We start from the raw sequence: 19290 nt of genomic DNA on the forward strand, positions 1-19290 counted from the left end.
CAGTGTTTGATAGAAGACATATATGTGTTATGATTGTGTTCGAAATAAGCAATCTGGACAAACAGAAAACACTCCAGCTCTAATGAACCTGGTTAATCTTCATCTGTAATAGAAAGAAAATCTAGTTGTAATCACTGACATTTTCGATCAGGGCAATGAAATGATGGTGTACAAATTCAAGTTAAAATTGGTTATGTCTGCTATGTGATTAGGTTTCGATTATCTTCATCATATTATGCAGAAAAAGACCTGAACACTGTTGGATAAGTTGTTCAAAGTTATTCCTGGTATCACAGCGGTAACTCGATTTTTTATCGCTTTTCAAGTGTTGGTGCATATTGGGGTTCCTATTCATAAGCAAATTATTTGAACTCAAACGCAATTTGTCAGAATTCAAAACAAGTAATATGCATTTCAAAGATAACCTTCCACTACCCAGTATCCAATTAACTAAATGAAAGGATACGTATTCTTTTATCAAGTTCGCATTGAAAAAATAACACACCTACTATCTAGTCATCGTCCCACATAGCCTCGCCAATTTTGCCAATGGCTTTGAACGGGTTGGTAACCGTCCTTCCAACCACATTTCCTGGCAGTGTACCAATGGCTTTTGCGGCGCTGTCTGATTTCTCACCGTCTTCTACCGAATCCCCTATCGCCTGGAATGGAGCAGCCACCAAACCTCCGACGGCCGCCACTGGTACCCAGACTGGTGCCGTTATAATTGTGAACAATTTACGGAGACCACTTTTCTCTCCCTTGCTAGACATTTTTCTCACTTGTGTCTTGTATTGTCTTTGCTTCTATGCTCCTCGGAACTAATACAAATGAAAGTAGTAACGATAGGATTTCCATTTATTGTATTTTTGGTAACGATTCCAGGTAAAAGGCGCGATGCGTAGTAATGTTCGTCCATCCAAGACACGACGTAGATTTAAATTTAATCTCTGTAATGTATTGTGCTTAAACATACCTACATAAGTCATCATCGGTTAGTCGAAGGTCTACTCAACTTTGATCAAAATGTATGTCTGTAGAGAATATGGAGAGAGAAAGTTATAAAATATTTTACGAGACCAAATTAGGTTTAATCGCTCCTGATGTGTTTGGTCTGGAAGTAGTGGTCATTCCATGAGAGATATTTCCAGTCTCTCCTCGTGTTATTTGCTTAGCATAGACAATGTATTTTTAACATTTTCAAACATTGCTGTTACCTGTGTTATATTAGACAAACAACATCGATATGCCGGAATTCAGAAAATATATTTTTTGGGTGTATTGTTGACTTCAGTAAATACATTCTCACCATGTAGTCCGACAGCGAAGCACAAATTTTCCCTTCTCTGTCCATCTTTTTGAAAAAGAAGATGAAGTTATTTTTTTATTATTGGATTGATGTACATTTTGTATTAACAACCAATGATGTGATCAATATGCGGTAAAATGGATACATTCAAAACTCAAGATGGTATTATCACAATGAAGACAAAACGAAAATGGCTAATTCGAGCTCAATTTAATGCTCTGATTCAAGCAAAGTGGTATTAAGCTATATAACAGAATGTTATCATCAAGGAAATAAAGGATTTTGTTGTAATGAATACACTTTCTGATAAAATAGTTTTATGTAAGATCATCAGCTATCAATATACACATTACTCTGAGTCATCAGTGAAAAATCTAAATGATTTGTGAAATATAGGAACCATTCTAATGCTGTAGATATTGGAGACGTGGAAATGTCTTTCATATTTAAATCTTTCAAATTATATATAATGTGAAAATCATTGAATACTTATTCCGATGTATATTAATATATACGATGCATTTCGTATCACCTGGCACACTTAACACACATTTGTTCTTGAAATAAATTAGGATTACTCTATTCTTTATATGTAGTTTTCAATTTCACTTTTCAGTTAGCCAGCTGGTTTAAAACTTCTGTGTAAAATTTATAGTTTAGTGTCAATTAAAAGTCAAAACAAAATCATGTCGTTAGTTCTCGAGTCTATTTAAATTGGTGAATCCAAACAATGTTAACAGAAAGTCCACAATTAAATCACCATCTACGACTTTTTCCCGGCCGTTTCCTCCCTGATACACGTCAGCTACATTCATTACGGTTTCGTTCCAGTGTTTGATAGAAGACATATATGTGTTATGATTGTGTTTGAAATAAGCAATCTGGACAAACAGAAAACACTCCAGCTCTAATGAACCTGGTTAATCTTCATCTGTAATAGAAAGAAAATCTAGTTGTAATCACTGACATTTTCGATCAGGGCAATGAAATGATGGTGTACAAATTCAAGTTAAAATTGGTTATGTCTGCTATGTGATTAGGTTTCGATTATCTTCATCATATTATGCAGAAAAAGACCTGAACACTGTTGGATAAGTTGTTCAAAGTTATTCCTGGTATCACAGCGGTAACTCGATTTTTTATCGCTTTTCAAGTGTTGGTGCATATTGGGGTTCCTATTCATAAGCAAATTGAACTCAAACGCAATTTGTCAGAATTCAAAACAAGTAATATGCATTTCAAAGATAACCTTCCACTACCCAGTATCCAATTAACTAAATGAAAGGATACGTATTCTTTTATCAAGTTTGCATTGAAAAAATAACACACCTACTATCTAGTCATCGTCCCACATAGCCTCGCCAATTTTGCCAATGGCTTTGAACGGGTTGGTAACCGTCCTTCCAACCACATTTCCTGGCAGTGTACCAATGGCTTTTGCGGCGCTGTCTGATTTCTCACCGTCTTCTACCGAATCCCCTATCGCTTGGAATGGAGCAGCTACCAAACCTCCGACGGCCGCCACTGGTACCCAGACTGGTGCCGTTATAATTGTGAACAATTTACGGAGACCACTTTTCTCCTCCTGCTAGACATTCTTCTCACTTGTGTCTTGTAGCGTCTTTGCTGCTATGCTCCTCGGCACTAGTACAAATGAAAGTAGAAACGATACAGATATATAATGTGAAAATCGTTGAATACTTATTCTGGTATATATTTATATCTACGATGAATTTCTTATCAGCTGGCACACTAAACACACTTTTATTGTTAATGAAATAAATTAGGATTACTCTTTTCTTTATATGCGTTTTTCAATTTGACCAAAAAGATTTGTTGTAATTTCAAGCTGTCGGGTGTACTTTTTAACAGAATATGTAGAGAAAAAGTTATAAATTGCGTTAAGAAACCAAATTTAATGTACTGCACATTAAAATAGTGGGTGCTTTACCCTGTTCGGAAGTTTCACTAGAATGGTTGTTTTAAATGTCAAGTGTAACGTGTTTAGAAACAGAAATGTTATATATCTCTCGGCATTTAATATCAGTATATCAAAGATAAAATGTGTTAGATATTTCTACGTCTTTTCACATTGCTGTTACTTTTTGCTGTGTTGTATTGGATAAATGGCAGTGTCACAACACTGAAGAGACAAAAATGAAAATGGCTAATATGAGTTGACATAATGCTTACATTCAAACAAAGACGGATTAACCTATCAAACAGGGCGCTATCATCAAGGGTAGAAATGAATGAATATATTGGATTTATAATCTCACGTCGATGAATCAGAAGACGTTTACCCTTCCGCAGAAATACTAGTATTATTCTCCTTGTACATTTCGATGACATCCGTATTTTTCGTGTTTTACCATTATTTTATCGAGGTTGCGGTTTTTGTCTTTAATATGCTATAAATAGTGGATAAACAAAGTTATCTTTCAGTTTCTATTGATATCACAATCTGACCATTGTATAAATTTGATTACAGATTGTGGTTATCACTGATAATGTACCGATTTTATATAACGGTCCAGCCTGATAAGTGACATCAGTAACACACGATTGTATACACTCGCTACATCTGTCATATAGTTTGCCGTGTCGAATTGTTGTAATGGCCTCTATTTGCGTTGAAACTTGTGATTATTTGTGCTGCTTTTGTAGCATGGTTCTTCCCAGGGTGAAAAGAGCTCTGTGTCTATCGGTCGGAATATTTCTGCTTGCGACAGGATGTGTTTTGATTCCAGTTTTCAAGCATATCATACACCAAACCGTTGCAAAGGTTAGTGTTTCGCTGGACCATTCTCTATGTTAGTGAGTTAATAACTCATCATGTGTGTTAGCGAGTCAATAAGAGAACAACTGCCTGTGTAAGTAAGTTAGTGAACCATCCCTGTGTTAGTGAGTCAATAAACTATAGTATATGTTTATGTGTCAATAAAGTATTATTTGTGTTAGTGGGTCAATAAACTATCATCTGTGTTAGTGAGTCAATAAACAATTGTCTGTGTTAGTGAGTCAGTAAACTATTGTTTGTGTTAGTGAGGCAATAAACAATTGTTTGTGTTAGTGAGACATAAACTGTAGTCTGTGTTAGTGAGTCAATAAACTATAATCTATGTTAGTGGGGAAATAAACTATTGTTTATATTAGTGAGTCAATAAACAATTGTCTGTGTTAGTGAGTCAATAAATTATTATCTATGTTAGTGAGTCAATAAACTATTATCTATGTTAGTGGGTCAACAAACTATTATCTGTGTTAATGAGTCAATAAACACTTGTCTGTGTTAGTGAGTCAATAACCTACTGTTTGTGTTAGTGAGACATAAACTATTGTTTGTGTTAGTGAGTAAATAAACAATTGTTTGTGTTAGTGAGTCAATAAACAATTGTCTGTGTTAGTGGGTCAATAAACTATTGCTTGTGTTAGTGAGACATAAACTGTAGTCTGTGTTAGTGAGTCAATAAACTATCATCTATGTTAGTGGGCCAATAAACTATTGTTTATATTAGTGAGTCAATAAACAATTGTCTGTGTTAGTGGGTCAATAAACTATTGTTTGTGTTAGTGGGCCAATAAACTATTGTTTGTGTTAGTGAGACATAAACTGAAGTCTGTGTTAGTGAGTAAATAAACAATTGTTTGTGTTAGTGAGTCAATAAACAATGGTCTGTGTTAGTGGGTCAATAAACTATTGTTTGTGTTAGTGAGCCAATAAACTATTGTTTGTGTTAGTGGGCCAATAAACTATTGTTTGTGTTAGTGAGTCAATAAACTATTATCTGTGTTAGTGGACCAATAAACTATTGTTCATGTTAGTGAGTCAATAAGTATTGTTTGTGTTAAGGAGTCAATAAACATTTGTCTGTGTTAGTGAGTCAATAAACAATTGTCTGTGTTAGTGAGTCAATAAACTAATATCTGTATCAGTGGGTCAATAAACTATTATCTATGTTAGTGAGTCAATAAAATATTGTCTGTGTTTGTGAGCCAATAAACAATTGTCTGTGTTAGTGAGCCAATAAACTGTTGTTTGTGTTAGTGAGTCAATAAACTATTATCTATGTTAGTGAGTCAATAAACAATTGTCTGTGTTAGTCAGCCAATAAACTATTGTTTGTGTTAGTGAGTCAATAAACTATTATCTATGTTAGTGAGTCAATAAACAATTGTCTGTGTTAGTCAGCCAATAAACTATTGTTTAACACCCTGAAAATTTAGAGACATCTGCAAATAAATATATCTCCACTAGTCCACTGTGCTAAACAGGTCATTGATAAATATAACAAACAATAACGGCTCAAATACAGACCCCTGAGGAATTCCTGAAGTAACTTCTGTCCATATAGAACCGACTCAATTCATTTATGTCTACCTTCAATTTCCTTAGCGACAGGAAGCTGTCTATCCACCGTATCAGTTCTTCTGCTCAATCCTGTATGTAATATAGTTTACTCATCAACCTCCTATGATGAACCGTATCAAAAGCATATTGATAGTTCATATAGACACAGTCAACAGGATACCTACCTTCCATTGCCTTTGTACACATGTCTAATACTTCTAAATGTTAAATGATATCACACAGAAAGAGTAAGATAGAGTTGAAAGTTGTCGCCTCGAAATCGTTTGAGTCGAAATAATTTACATGTTCCGAATTTTCCCTTCTATTTCTTTGTAATTCTAGATCGGGTGACTTGAAATTTATCGAGCCGAAATTTCGTATGAGCCGAAGTGTTTTTTCAGTCCCTTTAATTGGAAAGTCATTCGTTGTCTCGAAATCAATTTTTATCAAAACATCGGCACGTCCCCTGACAAAAACGGTCAATACATACACAGTTAAGAAAGTCACTTGTATTTAACTGTTTTATGTTTTTAAAATAGACACTTGATTCGTCTAGTTTACCAGGCATTGATACCCGATTGGTAAAGAGCAACGTCTGGGTCACCTAGTCTTCCACAGCAGCATTCGCTTCATCATCACCATCCTCCAGTCTCCGTCCTGAAAGTATTTTTCCAGTCCGGGAAAACAGTGAAAGATGCTTGAACTAGGTCTTGAGAAAACGTGGTCGCTAAAACTTTCTTGATGGACCATCTCTTTCTTTCGAAATTTGGCGTGTTTCCATTCCATGCTATTTTTGGTTTTGGATTTTTATTGACAAAGATATATATATATATGATATTACAAGACTTTTCCTCTCACATCTCGATATACCATTGTCACGAAGTCCCGTTTCTTTCTCTAACTCATAAAGTACGACGGCAGTTTTCCATCTCTAGTCTGTGTGCAATGTTGATGGCATCCTGACCTGGTGTCACCATCATCTAAGCAACCTTCTTCTCTCTAGAATTCTTTCACCCAGCGTTTCATAGAAGGAGGAGGAGTCTTCCATAACGAGTCACCATCTCTTCAATCTATTCGTCAGATTGGTCATCCAGGACAACATTTTTTTCACGGCTCTATACTCCGTTTTGGCGGTATGACCAACAAATGGGTGGTGGTTGTCTCTCCAACAGAGTGTGGTGGTGCTACACGAAAGTAGCCAAACCACCATGTTGTGGTGCGGTTTACCATCCTACAGGGAAATGCGTGAGGCTCAGAACCTTGATATGTTAATTCAATGTTGATGTTGGATTTTCATTTCAAATTTTTGTTTGCCGAGAAGACGTGGTTTATAAATGTCACAAATATATTTGCCATTTTGTTTTTTTCGAGTTTAAAATCAAATAATCATTTCTTTAAAGATTAACACTGGAAGTAAGAAACTTTTTTCCCCATTATGACAGGATGTGCCTCTGGTAAAAGGTTCGCTGACCTATGATGACTGGGTAGTTCCACCTATACCCGTGTATTACCAGTTATGGGTATTTGACCTTGTAAATCCCCTAGAGGTCATTGCAGGAGCCAAACCGTATGTTGTACAGAGGGGACCATATACATACAGGTAATGCACGTGCATTCAGAAAGAAATGCGATTCTAAAATGTGACGTGAACCAGATCATTTAAACTAGAGTATTAACTAATGATTATGTCAACATTGATGTTAAAACATAGACTTTTTTTGTTTTTTGTTTTGTTTTGTTTTTTTGGTTTTTTTTTTTTTTTTTTTTTTTCTTTTAAATCTAATCAATACAATGCTTATTGTGTTGTCGTTAAAAACGACGTTATATGTAGCATGTTATTCAACCTTTCCCAAATACAATTTACTCAACTAACTAGTTATAATATACATGTTTTAATCATCAACCAATGATTCCCAACGGTGCAGAGCATTTATTCAATAGGGCTTATATAATTTTACTCTGTGTGCTTCTAGGGAACACCGGAAGAAGTACAACATCACGTTTGAACCAAACGGCACAATCACATACCGACAACTTCACTGGTACACGTTTGATCGGAGCAAGTCTTGTGGTCCGGACAGTGACAAATTCACAACCGCTAATGTTCCTTTAATGGTATATCAGTTTTATTCACCTTTACCCTCGGTCAGTGTTATATGAGAGAATATTACCGCAAAGAACTTTTTATTGTGCTTCATTTATCATCTTGGAGACATTATTTGGCAGTCATATTTTACAAACGATATGATTGGCTACGATTTTGAAAGTCTATTTATTTATAGACTTACCATTCCTTAACTTTAATATTAACACAAGTATATAAGGACGCTCCACGTCGTCTATCAATTATGTTACCTCTACACACTCTAATGCACATCTTGCTGATGGTGCGTAATTTCTATGGATGCAATCCTCTGATGTCTTGACCGGAAGTAAGACTTTATTCAATATAAAATGAATTCCAACATAATATCATTTACTTTTATAGTCTTATAAACTTTGTTATTTAGAGTTGTACCTAAACATGGCAATTTTAAGACGTTTTGAAGAAATTTCGCTTTTGTGCTACTCTTTTTGACGTTGTATTTGACGGCGTGATTCGATTAATAGCGTCAACAATAACAACGTTTCCTGGTTGCCAAGGTACTCCTTATGAGTATAAATCAGATTTCAACTAAATTTTGCATGAATTATCACCGCCAATCACAGATTTCAGTTTCATTAATTCTGCGGATTCTTGGGACCTGAAAACAAATAATTTAGCCTGTTTCTTGATTTTGGAAAAGCTACCTTTTAGGGCGATAATTGCAAAAACATAAAGCACAGTTTCCCCCTGAAAAAGCATCATCGAAAATTTCTCTGTCTTAATATGAAGTATTATTAAAAAAAGTTGAATACTCGAAAATAGTCAAATAAAAGATTTAGGTCATTTTCGAACATTTTCATTTTATGGTTGTTATGCTTTTTGAAACTCGTTGAAGCAAATGAAAGCGTATCATTATTTTCCAATAAAAGCGAAAAAAATATTTCTAAATAGGTTGCCGTGAAAATAAGACGGAATGCTTGTTATTCAGGAAAAAATAAGAAGAATACGTGAAAATGTATTATTTTCTGTTATACATATTCTGACGCTTGTACTGGAAAACGTAGTGCAGCAACATATTATTATTTTTTATTGTTTTTGTTTTTAATCTACTTTCTAAGACAAAACTTCAAAAAATCGTCATCGGAAAACAGTTTAATACTTCTCAAAAGAGAACATCCTTAATGAATATAATGAAAATAAAAGACAAATGGGTATTAGGTTTCAAGGTTGCTGGTACGTTAAAAGTTTTATCAAAATCACCAAGAAGCATTGCTGTGTTTTAATATTAATCTGCAAGATAGATTATAAAAATGACCGAATGAACAATCTCGAGAAAAAGCCAAGGTACGTTTACAAGCAAGAAATCCACGTCTTATTTTCAAAGCAGTTTACTTTCAAGATTCCAGGTCCTTTAACGATTTTTCTGAACATGTAACCTGGGGCTTGAAAGTAAGTACTTTTGTAACCTCATTTGTCCCATAGGGTACTTCGATATCCAAAAGGTGTTGAGCTACTCGTCGGTTGCTTAAAGTTCTACTGTAAATATTCTAATTCATATCGGACTAAAACCATTTTTAACACCATTCAATATGAAATAACTTCTGTTTCATTGTGACAGACGGTAGGTAACATGGTCCGCTTTGAGTACCCCTGGGTTCAGGAACTCGTCGACTTAGTCCTCAAAGCTACGAAAGACAGTGACCTGTTTCAGCAATATAGTGTGAGAGATATCGCCTGGGGCTACGAGGATCCACTCCTAAAGGCGGCCAAGGACATTGTGGGGCGATACAACATCTCTATTGACGACAAAATAGGGCTCTTTTACGGGGTAAATTTAGTGATATTAATTTATATACAAAGAGTGCTGTTTCAGTACAATACATTTTTCAATTACGTCATATTGTTGCTGTATTCATCATCATAAAAAAAATCACATAATACTTCATTGGGTTAGCAAAACGTTGGTTCAACATTTTCATTTTGTGTGACGTGAATAACTAAAATAAATAATTTTCACAAAATGGCTTCATAACGATTGGTCTTTGACACGAAGGCTTGATTTTACCGACATATCTAATAGCTAATAACTAATAAAATAGTATATGGAGATCTCAGAGCAAATTACTTTTCTCAAATATCATTGCGGTTTACCTTTTACAGAATTAACATGATGTAACGATAACTATACTGAACAATCAGAGGTCACCTGACAACTTTGTCTATGTAAATAATCTATCTTTTATTTCAGACGAACGACACTGATGATGGACTCTACAACATACATTCGGGAGGTGATGACATCAGCAAGTTGGCCATCATCAACAAATGGAATGGATTGACGTAAGCATTGATATATTCCATTCTTAAAATTCCAAATGAATAAGTTAGTAAATGGATATTAAAATCCTTTTTGAAATTACTGCATACGTTTGCATTGTATTTTATTGCATACATGTGAAATGAAGCAGAACATACGGAGTGCAATATAGTAAGGTACATCCCTCTACAGTGGAATTCGAGGAAGCCATAGTGATATCTGATTTCCATTTATCGGGTAAACGATAACGCGATGTTAGAAAACAGTCTTTGATGGAGATGGATGGTTCCAGTTGGCTTGTTACAACATGATACGAGTTGATGCATGACCATGTTACGTTTTAAAATTATGGCGTTAAATTTATTCTCCCTTGACGCCATTTTGTTGTACTTGTTTTTAGGAAGCAAAGTAGACATGTTTACCGTGAAACAATATTTATCTGTTCAAATATTGATTAAAGACATGGTTTTGATAGAAGTGTTATCATTGAATTCCTGACATTGCACCACTTTGATGAATTATGCGATTTATGATATATCTTTCCTAACCTGTCATATTCGTTCATCTTTTTGTTGTCATTTAAAGGAGGCTTCCGTACTGGTCTACAGACAGAGCAAGAATGATCAATGGCACGGGTAAAACTAGATTTCATATTCTGTAGAATTATTTGACTCGGTGCTTTTTTAATTCTTAGTAACTAAGATATCCTACTTTTCATTATATGATATTGAAATGTGGAATACCTGGCCGTGTCTTATGTATGGTTTTAAGTTGCTTAAAAATTGTTATGAATTTAGAAAGTTAACAGCTGTTAAAGAAAATGAATTTGCAGTATTCTCTGTAATACCTCTATCATATTAAGAGACCACTTTCCGTTTCTTCGTCCCATTGTGAACATTGTTATGCATATTTAAACTTTGAATGCACAAAACATGGGCTTTGTTTTAATTCCTCCTTTAAGAGCAAATGCGTCAAAACACTCAGATTTTTAAATAACATACCTTACAGATGGAACGTTTTTTCCGCCATTTGTTGACAAATCTTGGACAATGTATGTGTTCCAAACGGACATTTGCAGGTATGAATAAAGAATATACCACACCCTGAAATATCTATATAATATATTCCTTTTTTTCCCAATGTTGCGTATTTTTTATCCTTCATTTTCCCCGTTGCAAGCAAAAGGCGTTAAGCATATCATTTCCAATAGGCTTTCATCTGCATAGATGGTGAATGAATATCTGTCCAACTCATCAATTCCAAATGTGAATTTTCGCAAACATGTGAAAAGGTTTTAAAATGATTATCTGTGATTCCTGGTATCATCAAACTAAACCTCTTTACCAATCCTGATTGTATTCAGGAATTTCAGAGTTATCTTTTCTTAGGTCTCTGTATCTATACTACAAGGAAATGAAGACATTACGTGGTGTTGACCTGTACAGCTTTGTCCTCCCAGATCGTGTGTTTGAAGCCTTGTCTGAGAACGATGGCTTCTGTACTCCAAATGCGGATAATTGTTTACCTGCGGGTCTGCTCAACGTCAGCAATTGCAAAGAAGGCAAGTGTTTTTTTAGGTCATCTAACCCGAAGGGTCAAGTCGACCTATTACTATTGTGCGCCGTTCGTCGCCGTGCGCCGGCTGTAGACTTGTCCTTTAAAACATTAGTCCTGCTTAACGTCAAGCTGTATTTCAACCAAATTTGGTCTGAAACATCATTTAGAATGGGGAATAATTTCTTAATTTAAAAAATAAATGATTCGATCACCCAGGGATCGGTGGATGGGCCCAAATAGGGAAGTTAGACAATAGTTTGATTCAAAACACTCTTCTTTAATACTTGAATGGACTTGAATGGAATATTTTGCCGAACTCCCTTTCCCTCGGCAGATGTTAACCAAATTTAGCCTGAAACATCATTTGGGTTGATAAATTGTTATTGAAATTTAGAAAGTTTATTCGGCGCCTATGGGTTTAGGTGCGGGCCTCATAAAACAACTTTATATATCATTTTGCTTCAAAACGCTACTCTATCTCAATTAATGGATGGATTTCACCCAAATCTGGCCTGAAACATTATAAGGCAGTGGCAATGCTATCAAACTTGCATGAAGTGATACTGAAGTTGTCCTGACCAAGTCTTAATTTTCGGTCTGGTTCAAATTCTAACATAACTTGAACAAATTGTCTGAACTACATTCATTCACACCACTGAGAAAAGTTGCAGTGTTTAATTTGTTAAGGAGAAAAATGTGTGTGTGTTATTTCTTCAGCCTGGTCAAAACGAATGGTAGCCACAGTAGCCATTTTGTAATGTGTTTACACAACTGTTTTTCATGAATAAAGCTTACCATTTATGAGTTTCTGATACTTTCGAGGAATGCTCAAGATTTGTTAAACCACCATCAGCAAATTGTGAGGTCTGTCAGTCCACCCGTGAATTGTCAGATGACCGTGAAGGGCCATGGCCCTCTTGTTAAAGAGCCACCATGACGTCATTTGTGTTCTGTAACTGGGATACTAAGTTTTAGTTTTATATGGCGATTAGAGACATACTCAATCTAAACAAAGTTGCTTACTACTGCATCTCCTATTCGTGAGCAGCTGTAAACACCAGCAAGATTAGTTATTATGACGTCATGAATAGTATAGGGCTATTTTCACTATAAAAAGTGTAATCAATTAATGTCATATTACCGTGAATGACACTGACATTGCCATCTATTTGAATGCATGAAAGTAGTATAGCAATAATTGAAGCTAAGTAAATGCATCTATCAAGGTGTGGGGTGGGGGTGGGATTGAGGAGGGAGCCTAGTGGAAGGAGGATTAAGCACTTGTGGGTCGCTTGGTGGAATCATACTCATTGTTATTACAATTTTACATTCATTCAACGTGACCAAAAACGCAAGCATCAGTGGATAAAAAAAAGATGTTTTCATCCATGCAATGTAAACGTATTTTCAGAGTTCGCACCAATAGTTGGTTCTCAGCCCCACTTCTACGCAGCTGATCCATCTGTACAACAGGCTGTGGAAGGACTTAACCCTATACCTGGGGAACACCAAACTAACATTGATGTAGAACCGGTAACTCGAGCCTTGCTATCTTTTCTAAATGACGACGATTCCAATACTATAATTACATAGATTTCAAGCGTATATCTATCATTGCATACGTGAATTAATTCTTTGTTCCCCAGAGCCGCTGCTGTTAATCCGTTCATAAAATAAAGCCCGTGCGGTGATGAAGCCATCTATTACATTACTGGCATTATGAAATTAAACTATATCATTATGAATATAATAATAATATAAAGTAGATTGTAAACATGCTTTTGTAATGCTGTTTTGTAATAGTTTAGAAGTTATTTTTTCGATATTCTGTTTTTTATTATAAAAATAGTGTTTTGAATTAAACAATTACAATATGATTCTAAGGCTTGCGTATGTATTTGAAAACCGCGTGTACTATATCTATGTCATTGCTCCAATTTTCCCACAGCACACCGGCATCGTTATGAATATAGACAAGAGGCTTCAGGTCAATTTGTTCATACATAATATTAGCCACATCAGGTAAGTATGAATACCATATAAGGAAATACATATGGACGTATTTCCCGTGGTCGCTTATTAAGTTAATATTGGCATAAAGAATATTGTTACAGGACAGTGTTTCTATATCTAATACCATAGACACAAATCTTGCTGTTTTTATATAATGATAATGATGATGATGATGATGATAATTATAACACTTGTAATTACGGTAATATACAAGGTAAATTAGATCTTACATATCTAATAACATGGACACAAATCTTACTGTTTTTATATAATAATAATATTAGTAATGATTGTAATAGCACATGTTATAGCGGTACTACACAGTGTTACCTATTTATCATTGCTGTTACAGTGCCACCAAAAACTTTAACCGTCTTGTCTATCCAATTTTGTGGCTAAATGAGGTAAGTTATAATAATGGGAGCGACTAGTAAATTATTCCGGATAAACTAGACTTAAAACAGTTAATGTCTAAAACTGGAACTAACTCATATAACGATTTCTATAAGCAACTAATAATTTTTTGCATCACTTTAAGATTGGGGGTTGGGGGGGGGGGTTGGGGGTTGGGGGTGCGTTGCCTCATATTTCAATAAATTTCCTAGTTTTCATGTATCAGTTGAATTAATGTACATGTTTATAAGTCAGGAATTCAAGGGATTGCGATTACTAAAGATCGCTAGTTTTCGTAACTGCTGGATTTTTGAGGATGTGAATGACTTTGTTACGTATCTAACATTGCTAATGTCGACACATTAGTATCCGTAAACTACAGTAAGTTTGGGTAAAGTCGATTTCATTGTGCACATTTCTCATTCAGCTAGACACCACTCATATGGTTGTCCGCCTATCTTAAGTTTTTTATCCTGTTGTCTCGCTATCTCTATTAATCTAGTCCTGCTCTTCAACCTTCAGGCCTAACCACTTCATGACCGGTTGTCCTCCTATCCTACCCTGTTAATCTAGTCCTGCCGTCTAACCTTGATACCCTAACCACTATTTATCTGTTGTCCTCCTATCCTACCCTGTTAATCTAGTCCTCCTATACTACCCTGTTAATCTAGTCCTCCTATCCTACCCTGTTAATCTAGTCCTCCTATCCTACCCTGTTAATCTAGTCCTCCTATACTACCCTGTTAATCTAGTCCTCCTATCCTACCCTGTTAATCTAGTCCTCCTATCCTACCCTGTTAATCTAGTCCTCCTATACTACCCTGTTAATCTAGTCCTCCTATCCTACCCTGTTAATCTAGTCCTCCTATACTACCCTGTTAATCTAGTCCTCCTATCCTACCCTGTTAATCTAGTCCTCCTATACTACCCTGTTAATCTAGTCCTCCTATACTACCCTGTTAATCTAGTCCTCCTATCCTACCCTGTTAATCTAGTCCTCCTATCCTGCCCTGTTAATCTAGTCCTGCTGTCGAACTTTGATACCCTAACCACTATTTGATTATCTTTTTCATTAAAAATATTTCCGCAACATTATTCCATTATCTTTAGGGAATGGACAAAGTGAAACAAATATACAGGTGATAGTTAAAGGGGTCCGCCGTAGTGACAAATGTATTTCACGAGTATGGCCAATATACTAAACAAAAATAAAGAAAGGTAACACTACTTTATTCTGTGATTAATTGATAAACCCCTTCATAAATCCTTACCAATCATGCACGAATAAAGTAATTGATCAATTCTGATAAAACTGCAGTCATGGTTCATTATAAAACTTTGCGTTCAGTTGATTTTATTCGACTGTAAAGGACGTTGGGGTCAATTTCAAAGGTAACACCATAAGTAACGGGTATGGCCACTCTTTGTGAAGTAAACAGCATTGCAGCGTCGTCGCATGGAACTCGTAAACCGGCGGATAATTCGAGGAGAGATGTTGTTCCCTTCAGCGATCAAGGCTTGGGCCAGCCCCTGCAAGTTTGACGTTCTCTCACGCGTCGCTCAAGAACGTCCCAGACATGCTCAATCGGTGACAAATCAGGTGATTTAGATGGCCAATCTAACACCTGTACGTTATTTGCTACAAGAAAGTTCTGCTGACGCGACTGGTGTGCGCTGGTGCGTTATCCTGTTGAAAATGGCGCCAAAGCCATGGCGTCTTAAGAATTGCAGAACCACTGGTCTTAAAATTTCGTCCCGATATCGAATGCCGGTTAAATTGCCATTTAACACAACAAGCCTGGTACGAGTCCCCTCACAAATACCACCCCAAACCATTACACTTCTGCCGCCAAAGCGGTCCCGTTCTGCGACGCAGCAGTTCGCAAAACGCTCCCCTCGTCGCCTCCACACTCTGCGCCTTCCGTCACCGTGTTGCAGACAAAACCTGGACTCATCTGAAAACAGAACATTGTTCCATTGTCGTAAGGCCCAACGACGGTGAACATGGGTCCAGTTACGCCGATTATTACGGTGACGTCGCAACAAATTGGGTCCAGTGTAGGGACGCCGCGCTTTCAATTGGTAGGCCCTCAACCTGTTGCGGACTATTTGGGGAGACACACGACGCCCAAACAATGTCCTTGTAGTCTCTACTGCAGTTACGAATCGATTGCGCAAGTGTATCAATCGTATACGACGGTCATCCCTGGCCGCTTCGGGGACGATCGGATGTTGACCCAGTTTGGTTTAAACGATTTACCAACTGGCAAATTGTCTTAACACTGCAACCAAAATGCCGTGCAACTCGACGGCGAGACTCCCCAGCCTGGATCATGCCTACAGCCCTTTCTCTCTGTACTTGTGACAGCCGGGGCATAATGATAAAGTTGATAGCAAGATTCGGTGATTTCTAAGTCCTAAGGATCTAAGGAACAGTTGTCAGTTTGAATGTTTATGAAATTCAAGCGAAGCTACAAGTTAGTCGCAGAAAACCTCATGCAGCTCTTTCGCTAATACAGGCTTTCACGCTTGAATGATTTTGGTAACCCCCTTGGATTTTGTAAAGTAAAACATTACCATTTTCTAATATTGCACAAACGTCATTTTGTTTTCACTTATTTACAGGTATTCGCCAAGGAAATATGTTAACCTTTCTTTTTTTTGTTGAGTATATATACACGAGAGCGTAGCATTAGTAAAGATACGGAAATATTAGCTACACTAGCGAAATATGCTTATTACATTTTATGTGTTTATATCAATTTTCTATTGGTCAAATTTATAGATGATATGCGTTCTTTGTTTTAATTGTATTAATTAATTAAGATAATATAATTAATATGTAGAGGTGGTGAAAAATAACACAAAGATGAGAAAAATAACACTATTTAATATACTTCTATACTTCGTCAGTGAAGCTGTAATGAAATCATTCGTTTTACAACAGAGTGCTACTCTAGACGGGAAGCTGGCTAATATGTTTAAAACCAAGGTTGATATTCCCATAAAGATTACACAGGCTGTTCAGTATGGGTTAATAATACTCGGGACACTCATAGCTCTGTGTGTAGTTACCTTCATGGTCAAGGAGTGTAACGACAGAAACAGGTGAGTTCGTGACATAACATTTACAACACTCGAATAACTTGATGGTTAACAACAGTAAAAAAATCAAATTGATATATTAAATGAACCGATAGATTATTTTAGTTATTTAACACGAGGTTGTCAATTCAAAAGAAAAAAAAAATGAAAAAAAATAATAACAAATGTTGAAATAGGTATATTTATGTCCAATTTGATACTTTTGTGTTTTGTCCAAATTATCCTGACCTTCTATCGACATTTTTATTGGTCTTGGAAAGTAATAGAACGTTAGCATAATTCAAGCAATATTTGTTCGACTTGAAACTAATATAACACGACACAGGAAGTGTAGGACTCAGCTAGACAAATCAGTGTATATATATAACACGACACATGAAGTGTAGGACTCAGCTAGACAAATCAGTGTATATATATATATATATATATATATATATATATATATACACGACACAGGAAGTGTAGGATTCAGCTAGACAAATCAGTGTATATATATAACACGACACATGAAGTGTAGGACTCAGCTAGACAAATCAGTGTATATATATATATATATATATATATATATATAACACGACACAGGAAGTGTAGGATTCAGCTAGACAAATCAGTGTATATATATATATATATAAAACACGATACAGGAATATATAGTATATATACGTAATCCTCACCGCAGATAACTTAAAATCAAACCCATAAATGTTGTTTTGAAACAAATGCTCTATGGAAAGTAAAGCACTGATTATACAACAGAAATCGTAAACTTTGACTACATTATATCAGAAATTACATCATACGATAATGACGTATTGTCTCTAGATACAGTTAGATTATTCAGTTATAAACAGACGATGAATATTTCTTATCGGTATCAATTCAAACTATGTTGCATGCATATTTGTTTATAGATCACTTCTTGCTAATATAAACAAAGAAGTGTCACAAATAATGTCTAGAAACATTAAAGCCTTGTCATTGTTTTCCTACCAGCAGCAAGTTATATATCTGTATATCAATTACTGATTTTGTTGAGGAAATACTGCAAGATTAATGTAATTATGTTGTTTTGTCTTCAGGAAAATACCTTATAAGAGAATGGCTGGCAAGACAAACAATGATAAGCCTGAATCGAGGACGGAAATAGTTAATGAAAACCGAGATCGTGTTCATGCTCCTGAACAGGATTCATAAACTCTTTCTCTTCTTCAATTTAGAATATGAAAATGAATATTTATTTAAGTGATGTTCTACAAAATAGTGTATATGTTTTAGATATTTCCTGATGTAATTTAATCTTTTCTTTTGTTTCACTATGTTATTATTTGAAGTAAGTGTTATATAATATGAAGATACGTACAGAATGTATATTGATAAGACTTCTTATTGCTCATTACATTTTTATCATAGTTTTTAAAAAAATCATCTAAATCGATATTATTAATAAATGACTCCATAAGATACCACCTCACTTTTATTTTGTCATATACCTTTCATTTTTATCTCTTTTTTTTACTTCACTTCTCATTTATTCTTTAATAAAAAGAAACATTAAGGCCTGTTTTACCTTTGTAACGGTGTGAAAGGTTGATGCCAGATTATTGAGATGTAGTACAATAATGCATCACTGTCCAGGGGTCTTTGTAACTTGAGTCGGTGTCTACATGGAAGGGAGTTAACTCTGTATAAAGTCAGTGGTAGTTGTCTATAACGCAACATGCCTAGAAATGTAGAATAGATCTAATGAATCAATAGCTATTTATATAACTTGACACAAGTGAGGCATTTACAACCAACATTTTAGAAGTCGAATTGAATGAGTAATCCGTTATGACATTGAAACATGTTAATGTCTTCTAGGATGAAATTCGTTGGATTATTTTCTCTTTCTTTATTTTCTTCATTAAAAATTTTCAAATGTCAATCATTATGCAATTTCCCCACATATTATCTAGTACATTGTAAATACACAAATTCATGTAACAATGTGTTTGTATTTCTATCACATCATAGAATAACGAATGTATCCTGTCAAAGTAGGTGTTATAACAATTCTTCTCGAAATGTCTTTATCAGCAGAAACGATATTGTTCTCGTGTCAGTATACACAACAGTCTTTACTGATCTGGTTATGTTACATGTCTCGGATGTGGAGAAGT

General features: G+C 35.4%; 1 protein-coding gene across 1 annotated transcript; it reads left to right on the forward strand.

Annotated features, from left to right (window-relative positions):
- Window positions 1-3977: 3977 nt before the first annotated feature.
- LOC132544780 (lysosome membrane protein 2-like) lies at window positions 3978-18325 on the forward strand. The gene is made up of 13 exons (XM_060208426.1): window positions 3978-4094; window positions 7103-7260; window positions 7634-7775; window positions 9365-9574; window positions 9995-10086; window positions 10649-10698; window positions 11072-11141; window positions 11452-11624; window positions 13032-13153; window positions 13569-13642; window positions 13986-14037; window positions 16974-17134; window positions 18211-18325. The coding sequence occupies exons 1-13, from the start codon at window positions 3978-3980 to the stop codon at window positions 18323-18325; spliced, it is 1536 nt and encodes a 511-aa protein (XP_060064409.1).
- Window positions 18326-19290: the final 965 nt, after the last annotated feature.

The sequence above is a fragment of the Ylistrum balloti genome, unplaced genomic scaffold (genome assembly GCF_031769215.1).
Source record: "Ylistrum balloti isolate Yb309-2 unplaced genomic scaffold, AGI_CSIRO_Ybal_v1 Utg369808, whole genome shotgun sequence".
Classification (NCBI taxonomy): Eukaryota; Metazoa; Mollusca; class Bivalvia; order Pectinida; family Pectinidae; genus Ylistrum; species Ylistrum balloti.